The 19,161-nt window shown below is 36.5% G+C and overlaps 2 protein-coding genes across 9 annotated transcripts in view; one reads left to right on the forward strand and one right to left on the reverse strand.

The window, feature by feature from the left end:
- LOC115219276 (nucleolar protein 14) overlaps positions 1-10,610 on the reverse strand; it is a 54,401-nt gene extending 43,791 nt beyond the window's left edge. For all 4 annotated transcript variants that reach the window (XM_036508885.1, XM_029789438.2, XM_036508884.1 and 1 more), the window contains exons 1-6: positions 10,465-10,610; positions 8,093-8,281; positions 6,457-6,591; positions 4,519-4,657; positions 1,502-1,632; positions 9-110 (exon numbers count right to left, since the gene is read on the reverse strand). In XM_036508885.1, the coding sequence (XP_036364778.1) occupies positions 9-110; positions 1,502-1,632; positions 4,519-4,657; positions 6,457-6,591; positions 8,093-8,269 (684 nt within the window). In that variant the 5' untranslated portion in view covers positions 8,270-8,281; positions 10,465-10,610. The remainder of the gene's footprint in view (positions 1-8; positions 111-1,501; positions 1,633-4,518; positions 4,658-6,456; positions 6,592-8,092; positions 8,282-10,464) is intronic.
- A 3,203-nt stretch (positions 10,611-13,813) lies between these two features.
- The window catches only part of LOC115219142 (tRNA pseudouridine synthase A), a 56,631-nt gene continuing 51,283 nt past the window's right edge, over positions 13,814-19,161 (forward strand). The window contains exons 1-2 of one of the 5 annotated variants that reach the window (XM_029789239.2): positions 13,814-13,948; positions 14,826-14,866. The gene's annotated coding sequence lies outside the window, so the exon portion shown is untranslated. Of the gene's footprint in view, positions 13,949-13,995; positions 14,126-14,458; positions 14,568-14,825; positions 14,867-19,161 lie in introns of those variants that run through there. The other 4 variants (XM_036508886.1, XM_029789237.2, XM_029789238.2 and 1 more) reach the window with 4 other exon arrangements.

Here is a 19,161-nt window from a genome sequence, read left to right on the forward strand (position 1 = left end):
AACCTTACCTTACTGTTTGAGTCAGACATGAGAAAACGGAGAGTCTTCCATTCGGAGTTGACCTGTTCAGTCATTCTAATGGTTTCCTCTCGAACTTGCTGCTGTTCCATCTGTGGTAGAAAGGATAAACCATGGAGTTATAACACTGATATGCAAATGGTGAGATAAACACAATGAATGTATAAAAATGGGGAGATAAACCTTGGAGTGATAGCATGGATATATAAATAGTGGAGTAAACAATAGATTTAAAATATAGGTACGAAGATCTGAGAAATCAGAGTCTTAACATGGCCATGCAGATGGTGAGATAAACAACAAAATGGAGTGATAACAATTGAAGATAAAGCATAATGATAACATATATATATAGATGCAGAGATTGCATATGGAGTGATAATATGGGTATAAAGATGGTGAGATAAAGTAGAGTGATAACATGGATAGATGAATGGTGAGATAAACCATGGAGTGGTAATATGGATTTATAGATGGTGATATAAACCATGGTGTGATAATCTGGATGTAATTAAATGGTAGGATAAATCATATCATAATTATGAAGACAAGGTAGTAGTGATGAGGTCAGGTCAAATTGCCCTAAAACTGACAGCAGAAAAGTTGTCCAAATTATTATTGTAATTACAATCCATTAATAAACTATTGACCATACCATTAGAGACAAAAATAACTCGTATTGTCATCAGATATCTTTTCCCAGGAGGTGTATCACCATCATCAGCATCTGTCTATGTTATAAGAAGATAGAAATTTTTTCTCCTCTCTTCCTACGTCCTGAAGGCCTATTTAAGAGTTTGTACTTATTGTACTTGACACATATAAAAATCATGTTGTCATGTAGAGTGGTTGCCTATTAAGTGCCAGAATCTGATTCAGATCCTTCCACATAGGCGCAGGAGTGGCTGTGTGGTAAGTAGCTTGCTAACCAAACACATGGTTCCAGGTTCAGTCCCACTGCGTGGCATCTTGGGCAAGTGTCTTCTGCTATAGCCTTGGGCTGACCAAAGCCTTGTGAGTGGATTTGGCAGATGGAAACTGAAAGAAGCCTGTCATAAATATGTATATATATATATATATATATATATATATATATATTATATATATATATATATATATATATATATGTGTGTGTGTGTTTGTCCCTCTAGCATTGCTTGACAACCGATGCTGGTGTGTTTACGTCCCCGTCACTTAGCGGTTCAGCAAAAGAGATAGAATAAGTACTGGGCTTACAAAGAATAAGTCCCGGGGTCGATTTGCTCGACTAAAGGCGGTTCTCCAGCATGGCCGCAGTCAAATGACTGAAACAAGTAAAAGAGTAAAGAGTACCTCTTTTACTAAAATGCTATCTACTCTTGTAGGCAATGCCTATAACTTTTGTATGTCCTCCAAGACCAACCATAAATGGAAATACTACACACACATGAACACACCTGTAATTATAAAGATAAACGAGCTGCTACCAAGACGTAGTAATTACCTTTTCTTTACGAGACTGGGTGATCAATTCTTCCATTCGCTCTTTCCAAGGTTTCCTCTTACTCTCATCATCAGTGCCGTTAGCCTGAGTCAAGAAACCACCACCAAAATGTTCTTCAGCAATCATTTTACCTTGAAAAGAGAAAGAAACCAAATGAATGGTATGACATTCTTTCGTGTGAATCAAACAATGACGTAAGGGGTCATCTAATTTTAACTTTTCCCTACAGAGTTCAGCAAATAACATACACCTGCTGTCTGTAATGGATAAAGGATCAGTATATTTCAGGTATCTCTCCCAGGTAAAAGAAAAACATAACTACCCATTTCAAACCCACGACCACCCACAGCAGTGTAAAAGTAAAACAATTTTTTTATTCATTTCAGCCATGCAGCTGCAGTCATGTTGGAGCATTATCATGGGAAAGGGTTTTTGTAGTTCAAGAAATCAACAACTTCAAGACTCATTCTTTGTAAGCTTAGTACTTATTCTATTGGTCTCTTTTGCCAAACTACTAAGTTACGGGGATGCAAACACATGACCAAACCCTGGGGATTTTCAAGAGTCGACAGAAGAAGGGACAGAAAGAGCGTCATCAACACACTCAAGAACAGTGCAATCTGATATGAAGCTATTGATCCAAGAGATGAGAAACTAATGAAGCCCACAAGCAAGAAATTTCAGTAGAAGATACACGATACATATGGCTGACACGCATCTTCTATTTGCTTCCACAAAATTATCCTAAAGCTACCACTCACTGATGGTGATAGAGGGTTACCAGCAGATTTGCCTTTATAGAAACCCTACTTAAGGTCATTGGTGTCTCAACCACTGACCCCAATACAACAGAGACCATTTGCAGATTGAATTAGTACCTTGTTAATACATGCGAGACCATAAATCTACGCTCCGAAAGATTCTCTAGAAGGCATAGACCTGGGCAAATTAGATATATATAATTAACCTACTTAACCCTAGCAGCATCGAGAACCAGATGTTACCATTCATACAACAGATAGCACCAGATTTCTGATCCCAATAACCAAGGGAAGCAACTCTAAAAAAACAGGGGAGTTATCTACCCTTGCATGACGAGAAGTTACACTGGAATTGAATTTTTCAGGTGTACTTCAAAATAATCATTTCTCACACAAAGGCAAAAACAGAAATATTGGGGAGGACATAATCCATATCGCCGACTGTCGTTCTTATTTTACTGACTGAGTGAAGATGGATAGAAAGCAAAGTTGAACAATTTAATTCAGAATGTACAGACACATAACTAAATACCAGAAGGCATTTTGTTTGATGCTCTACCAATTTTAACATTCACATTGCTTGCATTATATGTGTAATAAGATGTACTTTACTTGCCATTATATTTTCAAAATATAACTAGCTTTAAAAAATTATAAAATGAAGAAATGAATAAAAGAATTCTGTGGGTGGTCGTGGGTTTGAAATGGGTCGTTATGGGTTTTGTCTTTTTTTTTTTTCTACCTGGGAGAGATACCTGAAATATACTGATACCAATTTTAACATTCACATTGCTTGCATTATGTGTAATAAGATGTACTTTACTTGCCATTATATATTCAAAATATAACTTACTTTAAAAAAATTATAAAAACTTTGGATAAAACACTAGAAATGTTAATAATAATTCCTAATACAGATACAAGGTATGATTAAGAAGTCTGCTGCCCAACCACATGGTTTCGGGTTCAGTCCCACTGCATGGTAACTTAGCCAAGTGTCTTCTACTACAGCACTGGGCTAACTAAAGTCTTGGATTTGGATGGTGAAAACTGAAAGAAGCATGTTATGTGTGTGTGCTTCTGCCTCCTTGTTTTGACATGTGATAGTTGTAAACTACTATCAGTGTCATACTTCCCTACAAAGTGAAATATTACCTCACTTGGAGATAAGTGAGAATTGGTGACAGGAAGGGTATCCAGCTGTAAGAAGTCTGTCCCAACAAATTCCATGGAAGCATGGATAAGAGAATGTTAAAGGATGATGATAGCGATGACGCTACATCATCATCATCATCATCATCATCGTTTAGCGTCCGTTTTCCATGCTAGCATGGGTTGGTCTGCAGAATTTGGGTGCTGGCATAGCCCATAAGTATCGACTCAAATACTTGGCTGCAATTTTATTGAAACCACTCTCAGAATAATAAAAGACAAAGTCAACCAGAACAAGAGCTGATACTTCATTCTAGTGATCCTGGAAGGATGAAAATAAAAGTTGACCCCAGTGGGATTTGAACACAAAACATGAGGAGCTGCAATAAATACTGCAAAGCCTTTTGTCTAACGCTCTGGTGATTCTGCCACTCCACTGTCATTATAAGAGTTTGGGTTGTTTTTGTTCTTTTTGTACAAGGCAAAGTGCCCTTATTTGTTTCAGTCATTTGACTGCAGCCATGCTGGAGCACCACCTTTAGTTGAATATTATCAACCCCAAGACTTATTCTTTGTAAGCTTAGTACTTATTTTACCGGTCACTTTTGCCAAAGTGCTAAGTTACGGGGATCTAAATACACCAACATCAGTTGTCAAGCGATGGTGGGGGGACAAACACAGACACACAACCATATACATGTATATATACGACAGGCTTCCTTCAGTTTCTGTCTACCAAATCCACTCACAAGGCTTTGGTTGGCCCAAGGCTAAAGTAGAAGACACTTGCCCAAGGTGCCACACAGTGGGACTGAACCAGAACCATGTTGGTAAGCAAGCTACTTACCACACAGCCACTCCTGCGTCTATACATGACAGGATTCTTCCAGTTTCCAAATGCACACACAAGAATTTGGTCGGGTCAAGGCTATAGTAGAAGACACTTGCCTAAGGTACCATGCACAGGGATTGAACTTGGAATCATATGTGGTTACGAAGCAAACTTCCTACCACACAGCCACGCCCGCACCAACATCATTCATAATTTTTCAAGTGAGAAGTTAAATGCTGAAATGAACAGTGAATAAAGAGTAATGTACTGACCAGTGATACGTCCATCATAATCTTCATCATCACTATTTATGGGGTCTTCAAATGTCTCAATTTCGGAAAGGGATTGGCCATAATGAGTGAGATCCTCTTCATCGTTTAAACTGAAAATATTTCTTTTATCGAGATATTTCTAGAAAAGAAAAATATATCAGACATATAGATAGATGTACTTATGTGATCATGTATGTGTGTGTGTGTGTATCTGTGCATGTATGTTTATATAATGTACTGTTGTTTGCATTTGTATCTGTGTACCATTTCTCTTGTTTTTTTGCATCCTTGTTTTCGTATACATTCGCTGCTTTCTTCCAAGGAATCTAGTGCTCTTAGCTTAGATTTTCCTTGGGGCTGGCCAGATTGGAGCCGTCTCGAGTATAACGAGCCGAAACTGCAAAGATAATTTGGAATTCGACTGACGAAAGAAAACTCTGAATGACCCATCCTTGGTTTTTCTTGTCCCTTTTTGTATCATCTAACTGTCTGGATGTCTTGTTGTCACCTGTTGCCCGTGGGCATATGGCGCAGTGGTTAAGAGCACAGGCTACTAACCCCAAGATTCCGAGTTCGATTCCAAGCAGTGACCTAAACACTAATAATAATAATAACAACAACATAGAAAAATACCTTAGGAATGAGAACCCAGGTTTGAAATTTCCCCAAGACACCTGATGAAGGCTGTGGGGGGTATCAGCCGAAACATTGTGTTAACAACAAAAAAGATGAGGACAAATATCCATCTAATGTAAATAATGTATTTTCTTTTGTAGTCTTATACCATCTTACAAATATTTATTTTGCAATAAAATACTTACTGCGGAGAGATTTTTTGAACACCCTGTATATTCCTCACCTGGACAGGACACCAGTCCATCACAAGATTACTCAATTTTGCCAGCTGAGTGGACTGGAAAAGTGTAAAATGAAGTGTTTTGCTCAAGAACACAATGAGTTACCCAGCCCAGGAATCGAAACCATAATCTTATGAATAGAAGTCCAACACCTTAACCATTACGCCATGTGCTCTCCATGGGTTGGAAAGAATGTAGAGGTAGATTTTCTGTAGCTGATGTCCTTCCTGTTGCCAACCATCACCTGTCTCCAGGTAAGGGAAATAGTTCCCATGGCCAAACATGTTTCCACAGAAGACTGGAAATGAAGGACACTGTCTGTCTGCTGGTGACACTTGTTTACGACTATTACACAATGTCAGGGCAAAGAGATAGTAACACACATGACAGGCTTCTTTCAGTTTCCATCTACTAAATCTATTCACAAGGCTTTGCTCAGACCAGAGTTATTGTACCAGACACTTGCTCAAGGAGCCATGCAGTGGGACTGAACACAGAATCATGTGGTTGGAAAGCAAACTTCCTACTACATAGCCACACCAACCATACCCACCCCACCCCCACGTATCTAATAAAAAAGGTAAGATGAACTGTATGGTAAGAAGCTTACTTCCCAATCACATGATTCTGGGTTCAGTCCCACTGCATGGCACCTTGGGAGAGTGTATTCCATTTTAGCCTTGGGGCTGACCAAAGCTTTGTGAGTGGATATGATAGTTGGAAACTGAAAGAAGCCTATCATATAAAAAATATGTGTGTATTTGTTCCCCACCCCATAACCATTTGACAATTGGTGTTGGTGTGTTTAAATCCTTGTAACTTAGCAGTTCAGCAAGAGAGACCGATATAATAAGTACTAGACTCTGAAAGATAACTCTTGGGGTTGATTTGTTCAAGTGAAATCCACCAAGGCAGTGCTCCAGCATGGCTACAATCAAATGACTGAAACTAGTAAAAGAATAAAAGAATGGCCATAGCCGGAAAACTTTTGATCATAATTCCCTTCTGCTTAATCGGGACTCATAATTAGAATTAAACAATGGTGCTAATATCACAACACCAAATTACAGAATACACTCACCTGCTTCTCAGCCACAAACCTCTTCGCCATCTTCTCTTCGTAGCTAAGGTTAGCATCATTCTCTCCAATACGTTTGTCAACAACTTGATTGTCTTTAAACCTCTGTAAATATTCTTGGAGTAATGTGTCCTTCCGCTGCAATACACAGAAAATTGGAACATCAGTGACAAAGAATAGAGGACAAACAAGAACATAATTTATCTGGCAAGAAATACATATATATGAAGGATGCACATTTTATCATTATATATTTGGTAACAAATGATGTAAATGTTGGTTGATTTCTCAAGTCGTGCTTTACATTGTATAGAGGGTAGGGACAGAGAGTTAAAAGGTACCGGATGAGTGCACATACTAGGCTTGGTGGTAGACAATGAGTAAAGGGATGCTATGCATGCACATACAAACAGAATGCAAAGTGACATCCGTTTTAGCATGGATGTTTTAGTTAAATGATGATGGTAGTCAAGCATGATCTTTGAACATTGGGCCTTATGGGGGTGATAACAAGTGACCGAGACCTTTAGCGATATGCTGTGCTTGAGAAGACCCATCAAGCCAAGTGAAATTGTCGTCATGGCTGCTGGTACATAGAAAAACACTCCTTACACTCTTGGAGTGGTTGGTGTTAGGAAGGGCATCAAGCTGTAGAAATCAGGGCAAATCAAACTGGAACCTGGTGCAGTTCGCTGGCTTACCACTTCCAGTCAAACTGTCTAACCCATGCCAGCATGGAAAGCAGATACTAAATGATGATGATGATAATGGTGATGATTCCATGGGTTGGATGGTTTGACAGGAGCTGACAAGGCAGAGGACATTGCCAACTTTCAATGTTTGCATCAGTACGGTTTCTACATCTCGATGCCTTTCCCAATGCTAACCATGTTACAGAAGATACCTGGTGCTTTTTACATCATGGTACCAGCACTAGTGAGGTCACCAAGTAACTTGCAAGACAAATAATCTTTTAACTGAGGTGGGAGGGTGTGTAGTATTGATGGGGTGGCTTTATGCCAGGTAACGAGAGAATAAAGTGTGGGGGGGGGGGTGCAGAAACAAATGCCTTGCAGTAGAAGGGATACATGTGAAGAGGTGTCATACAGGAAGGTGAATGTAAGTGAAGTGTTCCAGAGGATTGTGCAAGATGAATGAGAAGGTAAGATCACAAGAATGTGAGGGCAACAGATGTATAGAGATGGACACTGCTGTGAATGGTGAACACAGGAAGAGGGGGCATGGTCAGAGGTGAATATCAGTTTCAGGCTAAAGATACATATTTGATTCAAGCTAACCCAAGCCTCATGAGTGAATACGCATAGTAGGAAGCTGCATAGAAGCCCATCTTATGGACAGTTCATGTAATCAAAGGTCCGGCCTTTTCACAATGTGTCATGTTTGTTCAACTTGAGAATTACATGAAGGGTACATGAATCAAAGCAATACTCAACCACTTTGTATGCTATTTCAACAAATAGAGCAACTGACTGCACATATGTTATAATTGCCATAAACTTCTGTCCAAGCCATGTCAGCATGGAAAAACAAACAAACACATGATTGGAGAAATGTGTGCATAACCAAAGATAAAACAAACATAAATAAAACAAGTTAAAAAACAGAAATAAGAGATTACCTTTTTGTTTGCTTTTGACCGTGACACTCCAGGGATTCCTGCCTCATGTTTTGGTAATTTACGTCCAAGAATGTGATGTTTCTGCTTGTTTACCTTAATCTCAAATGGATTTAGTTTCTTAACTTCAGACTTTTTCACCTTCTTCTGAAACTTATCAAGCTTCTTCTTCTTGCCCATCTCTGTGTATTTCTAAAGAAAATGATCATAAAATCACATATATATATACATATAGATTGAGGATAGTTAAACCTCTCATAGGGACAGTTATATTGTTAATATATTATATTTTGAAGAGACATTTCTTCAATAAATATATTATAAAACATCAAATATAAGTTTGAAAATGGAGAGATTCAATGGATATAAATTGATTGCCTACAATTGTTTCACTTTGCACCTAATTCAAATTACAAAACATATATAAGTTTGCATTTTGAGTATCCATGGTGGAATATCTTCAGAGCAAAATGGATATTACAGAGTTTATATTTTGATCAATTGAAATATTCCAACAGATGAAAGCGTGTTTATTGTGTGTGTGTGTGTGTGTATGTATGTATGTGTATGTATGTGTATATATTATATATATACCTAAAGAGATCTAAGGAAGAATGTTACAATCGAGATGGTGAACCACAATGAACTTTTTTTGTGTACAGTTTGTGACAGACCAAGCCTTTTTTTGCTGGGCTCAAATCTCATTTGTGAACCCATGGAAAACGAACCTCCACCAACTATTCTGCCTATATGACTGTACACATCATTGAATGCAGTGTATGCCAGAAGGTTTGTAAATCTAACAGAGGCCTCAAAAGGCCTTTTTAAGATCCACAAAGATCAGAACTTAACTGCAGCTCTTGGTGGTCCAAATTGGATGTGCAATCTATGTGAGTGTCTTTTCAGAACATTGGTTTAAAAAGCGACATCAGATACCATGATGGTGCTAAGGTGTAGGTACGGCAGGTGGTCAAACCCTGCATAAGGAGTAGACAATATATATAATGAATATAATAAAAGTTGACTATTTTTTTAATCTTTTATTTATTTTGTAAATAAATAATACAATAATGAATAAGCATTTTATAATGTTTCTTTCTTTTCTGGAAGCTCACCGTGTACTAGCAGCTGATGGCTCACAGGCTGGCATCGGTCCATGGACAACCACTTTGAGTAGCACTGGTCTCTAGGACTATGGCATGTATATCAGAGTCTCAGATAGAGGGAGGAGAGTATTAAGGCATTAACAAACTTAATGTTGACGGTCAACATTTTCATAGTTCTTTAACCATCCCCATTACTGTCTTGCCATTTCGTTTATTTATCAGGAACCATCTCAACAATCCAGAAAAGATGGGTTAATCAGACACTAGGCAGATGGTAACTGCCAAGTCTCAACTCTGCATAAAACTATACAATACATGAACCTTTCGTCATCTACATTTGCTGATAACACTCCGTAATGGTTACTACTACTACTATTCATTACATTCTTTTTTACTTTTACTTCTTTCAGACAATAGACTACGGTCATGCTGGAGCACTGCTTTGAAGAATTTTAGTCGAACGACTCGATCCCAGAACAATTTTAAAGTCTGGTACCTATTCCATCGATCTTTTAGTTACAGGGATATAAACACACCAACACCAGTTGTCAAGTGGTGATGAGGGAACAAACAAAAGATATCTATATATACGACGGCTTCTTTCAGTTTCCGTCTGCCAAATTCGCTCACAAGGCTTTAGTCGGTCCGAGGCTAGTCGAAAGCACTTGCCCTAAGGTGCCACGCAGTGAGACTGAACCCGAGACCATGTGGTTGGAATGCAAGCTTCTTACCACATAATCACGCCTGCGCTTTTTCTTTCTTTTCCTTTTTTCAATTATTTCATTTATATTGAACAACCGGCTGTTGGCTAAAAGTATCCAACTAACTAATGGTTACTTGTTCACTAGATTTAGGCGGTGAGAACAAACTTTTTATTCGGAAGCACGGTGGGATTTAGATCCAGTTAGGAAATAGACGTGACCGAATCCTGGAAAGTACTTCGTCCGATGATGTATTGCGTATCTTATATTTCATGTTCAATGCAATTAATATCACGAATCCGTGACAACACTGTCATGAACAACCACTGCAAACGAATTAAAAAGAATACTACCATCCTGGAGAATTAAATAACAACCAAAATGAAAATCTACGTAATAAATCTTAAAAAGAGAAAGAAAATCAAGTTTGTTTTTAGTGAGAGATATTTTGTCGAAGGCAGGTTCTAGTCTGTTTCTGCGTAAATTAAAGGTAACGTGAGGGGGGAAGCGCAGGTTAACAATTTTTAACCAGAGAATATATTCTAAATAAAATTTTTAAAATTCTTACCCGTTGAATTCGAGAAAATGAAAGATCAATTAATGAGAAAACCCATTCACGAATTGCACGTGGATAAATGCAGTGAAAACCGGAAGTTTAGATTGTTAGCGGTGATATGACGAAAATAGTGCTGTTTTGAATAAATGCCCGCTTTACGAAAGTTTGTCGGCCATATTATCATTTACGTATATATAATTTGCAATTTTGGGAGATGTGGTGTATTGACAACTCAGAACCAACAATAAAAGTGTAATTTTGTAATTATTCTCACTCCGGCTTTTGTAAAACTTTAAATGTAATGTGATAGTGTCGCGTTATTTTGTTAAATTGTAGATTATACTAAATAACATGAGAAATTAATATTCATTTATTGTCTTAATATATGTCAGCACAACGTTATGGCATAGGCATCTGATGTTGAGAGACGATTTCAGTTTTGCTTCAAGAATTATTACTGGTTGATGATTTATCTAATATCAGTATGTTGTCCAAACCTCACAGCCATATCACATTATAAAGAAAGAGTACAACTCGAAACGCGAAAACTTTTGTTTCCAGTGTCACGTTACGTTCGTAAAACAAATATGTGAGAGGTGTCCAAAGACTTTGTCAGCTGCCTAGTGTCGGATGAGGACATCGTCTTCGGAAAAGCGGGAAGTGGACGTAATAATGTGGAGAGAGGTGAAAGATTAAATTTCTTCGTCTAATTTATCTTTGATATATATATATATATATATATATATATATATATATATAGGGAGAGTTTACGAAAAAAAACAAGAAAAGACGAAGACAGGTGGTGTACAAAACAAACAGATGTATTAATATAACGCTCAGGAATAGAAAAAGTCTTTTACGTTTCGAGCCTACGCTCTTCTACAGAAAGGGACACAGAAAAAAAGGAGAGAAAAATGTGTGTAATGGCTAACGATCTATCATGGCTGCGTATGTACCGTTGGCGATTTTTTTCCCTCTGTCTTCCCATCTCTGGATCTTTCCTTCTCCTATGTTTCCGACGAAGAGCTCCGCTCGAAACGTTAAACCCGCCTTCTTTCCTGAGCGTCCAATAATACTATATTTGTTCCACGTCCTCGCGTTGTGTTTTTTTGTGCTTTCATGTTTGGATACGGGATACGAGTAAACATCCTTGTTTAAGACTGATATTAATGTTGAAGAAGATAGTTTATTTTAGTATAATACACGACTTTTTATATTACTATGAAGTAGGTGATTGAACCGGGTCTTTTCTGTTTGCTGCACTTTTTAAAATTTTTAAATTAAATGAAAAATGTTCAAATTTGGTGTATTGATGTAAATTTTCACGCTGAATCTCAGGACCTAATTTCACTTGTTTCAGAAAAAGTTACAGAGGTTTAAAATTCGATCATTTTTATTCAGTCAAAGAAACAGGATTTGGAAGCTGTCATTTTGTACGTAGCTGTAATCATAAGACGAGAAAACAATACCGTCAACATTGCGACAATAGCACGTGTTTTAATTGTTTAATAAGAAAAAAATTATCAAAAACGTGTAAATAACACATATTTTGTAATTTTAAGCATCCATTAAGTGGGTATTGAAACGTAAAATATATATAAAAAAACACAGCAATAGATGGGTACAAGCAGGAAAACAGCATAAACTAGCAGTTTTGTAAACAAGATTTCCAACGCTTGGCTTGTGACTATGGAAACAGGCACCTGTGTGTCTATGGCTTTCGATTGACTAAAATTACCCAAAGTTTGCAAACTTTAAAGGCTATTAACTGTTTATTTATCGATTAATGGCGAAAATGAATTTTCATGTCAATAATTATCATACAAAACTACATCAATACACCAAATTTAGCTGTCAGACAGAAAAGATCCATTGAGCTATTTAGTTGAAACAGTTTCAGAATCTAAATATTCTGGGAACTTTCTGTAAGACGGGGTATAATACAATGTCAAAGGCTTCGATAGCAACAAGATGTGGAATAGGTGACAGAAATTTCTTCGTCGTGTCATGGAAGTGGGGAGATGTCAAAATTATGTCAAAACATGTTCGAAGCTGTTTCCCATCTTGTTCGAGATTGAATGAGGTGGGGGTTGGTGAAAATGATATATCTAATATAAGCACAAGTCCTCAAATATAGCGGGCGGAGGCGATAGGCTATTGAACTGACATCAAAATTTGGCTGCTTACCTTAGTTTATTAAACCCACCAGAGTTAACACCAACATTCCCATGTACAGTAGAGATGCCCCCACCCCTATATCTCATACCACAATGTGGTGACACGACATTTGTTAAGAGAAATATCTTGTGCTTTAAAGAACAACACAGCATGGAATATAAACCCTAACAAACATCCACTCCACTTCCCACACCTCTATAAATTAGACCAATTTTTCTTCAATACATCTAACATTTATTCTATTTAATATTCTCATTAAATAATTTCACCTGTTCAAGGAAATTTCAAAAACTTTTTATCAAAAACAGGTAATCTAAGAAAGCATAGTTGAAGAAAAACGTCGAAAAATAAAACGAAATACTATTCTAGTTGTTAAGGTAAAGGGCACAGAAAAAAAAAATCCAAGACCGTTGTTTAACTCCAGGTCAATCTTGGTCGAGCAGATCTATGGCCAAAGAACATACCGCTTTTGAATTTTCATCTATCTAGGATACATTATACGTATCTATCTATCTTTCTATCTATCTATATTACTACTGCCTAACAATTCTTTCCCTCTTCTCACCATGGTGTGCCACTTAACCATTCTTTCTGATAATAGATTTACCTAAAAAAAGACCCGATCTATTTGGATTTAATTGGACTCTCCCATTCTCTTGGACATAATGAACCACAACAAATATTGATGAGGAACATTCTTCCACTGTCTAACCTATATTTCTCCAATGACGGGATACCAAACTTACTGAATCTTCGCTCGATACGACGCTCCAATAGGTTCTTTTCACATAGCCACGCACTATCTTTACCATTTGTAATGTAGCAAAATTTTAAAATTCAATCAAATGAAATTATATCTCCTTGTCCTGTGTTGCCTAATTGTTTGCCTTTCCTCAGTACTTTAACTTATCCCTACTGACTCAACATAATCACTCAACCACAAGTTCTATTGTTGTTCTAACTGGAATTTTGGTGGCACATCTGTTTGCGCATTCAGAACAGCATATCTATTAGTTTGAGTCATCCTGACGAAAACTTTTCATGTCCTCTATATACATTACTACAAAATCCAATGTGTCTTTTTTTTTTTTTGTTGAAGTCAATGGCATTTATTTAGTTGGAGATTTCGTTGCTGTTCCCCTTGTGAAAAACGAGTATGTGCGAAGTCCTAAATAGAGAAAACGGTGGTAGTGATGGCGGAAGTCCTAAATAGAGAAAACGGTGGTAGTGATGGCGGTAACACATAATCGGATTATTTATAGACGGGTTACATCACTAACAATTACACCGCCAGGACGCGTCTTTACAGTCATAACTGGTGAGTTATCTCGAAAGTATTTCATTGGAAAAAAGTAATTAATTTACATCCGTTTGTTGAATTTGTCAGCATTTTATTTCGTCGTAATCAAAACTACAGAGAACTTTTGGTTCTATACTTCACGTTAACTCCAATTCGTGCTGCTCCAAAGAAAATTCTCATTTACCACGTGTTTAGGTACCCTCACGCTGTACAAACTTAAAAATTGAATATTTCACCTTCAAAATTATTTTATCTTGTATATTCCTTGTTTTTTTTTTGTTGAATTGGTACTAAACGACATTGTCTATGTTTTGTTAGTTCAAGCATTCATGTAGTTTTAAGTTTGGGTAATTTAAAAATATATTTTGGTCATTAATTTACAGGTTTTTTTTTTTTTTGTAAGAAAGAAAAAAAAGAAAAGAAAATGAAATTTCATTTTCAAAATTAGTTTTTTTTTTGCTAATTTGATTAAGAAAACGTCTCCTAACGTTAAGTACGTGTACTTAATTCTCTGCGTTTATTCACGAAAAGCGTTTAAACTGCCGACATTTACCGATATTTGGCTGTGCTAAGTTCTCGGGGGGAAAAACTAACACTAACATATACCAAAGGAAACAATTTATTCTACAACTTCAGTGTCAGTTTTGTTTTTATTATACTGTTCAACTTATGGAATTGTTTTCAATATCTGCTTATCCGTATGTTTCATTATACGACTTGCATTAGACATGGAAAAACCGGTTATTAAAACGTGTGTGTGTGTATGTATATATATATATATATATATATATATATATATATATATATATATTATATAAATAAAAGGATGGCAGTGTTCTTAAGTCTTATATATATGTATTATTCAAATGATAAACTTTATTCGATTTATTTTCAGGTGTTTAAAATTCAGAAGAATATTGAAGTTACCTCCTACAGGTACTGTAAAAATACATCTATCATTTCCCCCACCTTCTAACTTTTAACGCTTGTGTGTGAATGCATTTCATAATTCCATAATTTAGGTAGAATATGTTGATAGTAAAATAGTAACAGACCAAATTGCTACACACTGCTTCGTTTTGTTTTTCATAAGTTGCCGAAACATTACTGGATGGGTGCGTGGGTAAATTGTTTTTCTTCTCACTGTTCCTTAAATTGTGTAAAGAAAAACAAACAAAAAAAGTAAGGACTATGAAGCATGAATGTGGGTAATCTTCATAGTGATGCTACTCATGGTAGGGAGACCCATGGAGGCTGGAGTGAATTGCACGAAAATGAGAAAATATTGCATTAGAAGCAGAAGCTGATATATCCTGAAAGGTGCAGGAGTGGCTATGTGGTAAGTAGCTTGTTTACCAACCACATGGTTCTGGGTTCAGTCCCACTGCGTGGCACCTTGGGCAGGTGTCTTCTACTGTAGCCTCAGGCCAACCAAAGCCTTGTGAGTGGATTTGGTAGATGGAAACTGAAAGAAGCCCGTCGTATATATATATATATGTATGTTTGGTGTGTTTACGTCCCCGTAACTTAGCAGTTCGGCAAAAGATACTGATAGAATAAATACTAGGCTTACAAAGAATAAGTCCTGGGGTCGATTTTCTCGACTAAAGGTGGTGTTCCAGCATGACTGAAACAAGTAAAATAACTGTACTGGAGAGATAGGTAGTGATCCTTTGTGAAAGTCTGGCATCTATTATGCTGGTTGTAAAATACAATTTAGATAATGTTATGGGACCAGATATAAATCTTCTGTTGAATAGGTTTGTCACATCTAGCATTTTCTTTGGGTATATTTGAATCCTGCAACTACAAGTTTAATGAATTTCTCTCAAATGAGACATTGCATTAATTATTACTGCCATTGCTTCAGTAACTAACCACACTATTAGCTATTTCCAACTAGGTGGACCCTCTTATTACAATTGAGAGATCAACGTATTGGTTGAACTGGTGGTGTGATGCTGTCTCTTAATTTCTTGGTTGGATATGTAGTACCTCATTGATGTACCTAGACTGAGCAATGAGTCTGAGTCCTTGCCATTAGGTTCTGTCATCCATTTACTTCACTAGGTATTGCTATTGTATCTAAATGCAGATTTCATGTGATGGCACCCCGAAATATATAAAGGGTTTTCAACTTCCATCTCTGCCTTGTTAGAAGCTTTCTTCATTTGAGTAATTTTTAAAATTTTGTACTATGATGCTTCAAGCGAACTACAATGCTCAACAATTTAAAAGTTGTTCTAAGCTAATGACTGTAACACCTGTGGTTCCATAAGCTGAGATACACCATATCTAAATTCAATACCTATAATGTTTTTGCATCACCATCCTACTTCAGCCTATTAAATTAAGGTACTGTTAAGTGTGTATGTAAGATACAGTCAGGTGTGTACCCCTTCTTTCTTATAGCTTTTAGTTATATGCTGTTCTTTTTACTGTCAATGTAATCCTTTTGTGACCTATACTAATGAGGCTGGTCACTTGAAATGCTACAAATAGTAGCTAAATGTCCCTTCCATCTTAAAGAAATATCTTTTAACCAGTGTAGTCTTCGATATACAGGAGAGGAGTTTCGTTACCATTGGAGTTTGTCATCAGAGTAGCTGTTCTGGAGTTAAACAGTAGTGGTAACTCATTTGTGACTATATTTCTATGAAGTTGAAAGAAATGTCTTAGTATTCGAGCAAGGATTTTAGAAGAGTTTAGTAATTTCATACATTGGTATGTATTGCGTTGGGGTTTACTAACCCAAAATGCATGCTGTTGTATATGTTATGAGATTTTGATCAATGTTTGATTTGAATATAAATGCCGTATCCCTGATAGGTATGTATTGAAAAAGTTAAACTAATGAAATACATCCTTTTTATATAAAACAGCAACATATTCCACAGTGTTTCAGTGCGTATTAACCACCATCTCATAATTGCTTAGTTTCTTCCTTTTGCTTCTCCCTCTTAATGAAATAATGACCTCTCAGCTAGCTAATTGCATCATGCCTCCCATCTGGCTTGCTTGTCTCTCCTCCTCCCATTATCTTTATTGTGCTTTGCATCCTAAGCGCTGTACCTAAACATTTCTTCCATTCAGTCCTTCTTAACCAAGAAATGGAATGTTCTGGAGTTTTGTTTCTGTCTCAAGGTGACATCAACCTATATGACTCCAAGATGAAAAATAAAGGCATTAATTTAGTTCTGAGAGGGAACCTACTTATGTAATGAGTGAGCATTGCTTCTCTACTTATCTCTAACATACAACTACATCACACACACACACACACACACACAAAACTCCAACAACAACAAACCTTAGAACTGTGGTTCTTAACCATTTTTTTGCCTATGAACCCTTTTGATTCTGTTTTACCTTATTGGACTCCCATAGCCATTTGAAGTTTTAAAAAGATCTCGTTATATTTTTATAATGAAATGGTATTAGGAATTATATAGAAAAAATTTTTTAAATACTTTTTGTATTGTAAAAACATAACCAATTTGTGGAGATTCATTGGACACCATTTTTGCTGAGTGAGAGTCAAAGTTGGTTTCCGAGTCTAATGTTGAATATGGGGTGGTTGGTTTTGTGTTATTATTTATGGCTTAGTATGAAAATATTTTGTTCGTAAATAGATTTTAACAACAAACTCTCACATGGACCCCAATTGTGAACCACTGCCCCAGGTTACATGTAATACACTGGGAGAGCTTGTGATTCAAAATATCTTAATTTGAGCACATTATTTTGTTTGTAAACTACAATATGCATGCCTTGTACCTGGGTATATATTGTGTGTTTTATGTACTTTAGGCCCAATTGTCCTGTTACTTCAGTTGGTGTTGTATCTGAATACACTTTCTGTTTACAGACTGTGTGATGGTAATCAACAGCACATCCTCTTTACAAATGCATCTCACCATCACTGAGTTGAAATTTTATAGCCCATAAATTATGAATTTTCATATGAAATCCCTTCCATGTTTACTTTACTAATTGGTTATATTTTCACAGCCTGAGCATTATTGAAAATATTAAAGGTTTTTATTGTTATTTACAGTTTCACTCATTACTTGAGGTAATACTGAATGCATTTTGGTTGTTTCCCATTAACATCTAAAGCACTCTGTTATAAGATATTGGCAGGTAACTGATAGGATCTTTGATTATGCATACATAACAACAGGTAACCTCATTACTGCTGGAGTGTTCAGATTAATTGTTAAAATGTATTGGATTATTGATCACACAGTTAAGCATTCAAACTTTTAATATTGTAGCCATTTTACTGCATCCTTGATAAACTCATCCAGTAGAAAATTTAGCTATAAAACTGATTATTTTTCTGACAAAATATCTTTCAGCCATTCTAGCATGTGAGATTGGTTGTAAAATAGTGCTGAATAATTTAAAATATCTGGGGTTTTCCTTAACCCTTTAGCATTCAGATTTCTTTGTCAAATGTAATGTTTATTTATTCACATTGTTTTAAATTGACCATGCATTGTCTTGTAGCTTCAAGATTTTGATGATTCGATAGTTTATTTTTAGAATGACATTGTAGGGTAGGTGTGAGAGGCTGGACTTGGCCAGTTTGAACATAAATCAATATTAGATGTGAAAGGGTTATAAAAAAAAATGACAAATAGTCTTTATATATGGGTGAATGAGTTGTAAAGTGATGAGGATTCACTTGTTTGATCAACTTAATTACCTGCTCATTTAAATTAATGCGTAGTGAGTGAGTATTTCTGAGACAAGTGTATTCATAAAGATGTAATTCTTAGTCAAAATGAATATGGCACTTTGTAACATATATACATATATCTCGAGGTGCAGGCATGGCTGTGTGGTAAGAAGCTTGCTTCCTAACGACATGGTTCCGGGTTCAGTCCCACTGTGTGGTACCTTGGGCAAGTGTCTTCTACCATAGCCTCAGGCTGACCAAAGCCTTGTGAGTGGGTTTGGTTGACGGAAACTGAAAAAAGCCCATTGTGTGTGTCTGTCTCCCCCACCATCGCTTGGGAACTGATGGTGTGTTTACGTGCCTGAAACTTAGTGGTTCAGCGAAAGAGAACAATAGAATAAGTACTAGGGTTACAAAGAATAAATTCTGGGGTCTTTTTCTTCGACTAAAAGAATAAAATAATCTGTATATATTTGAATTACAAGTTCTGTCCCATCAGATGGCTGTCTATAGTTTTAATCTACTCAGTTTCTCTCAAAGTGTATAG

Source organism: Octopus sinensis, linkage group LG14 (genome assembly GCF_006345805.1).
Source record: "Octopus sinensis linkage group LG14, ASM634580v1, whole genome shotgun sequence".
NCBI classification, from domain to species: domain Eukaryota; kingdom Metazoa; phylum Mollusca; class Cephalopoda; order Octopoda; family Octopodidae; genus Octopus; species Octopus sinensis.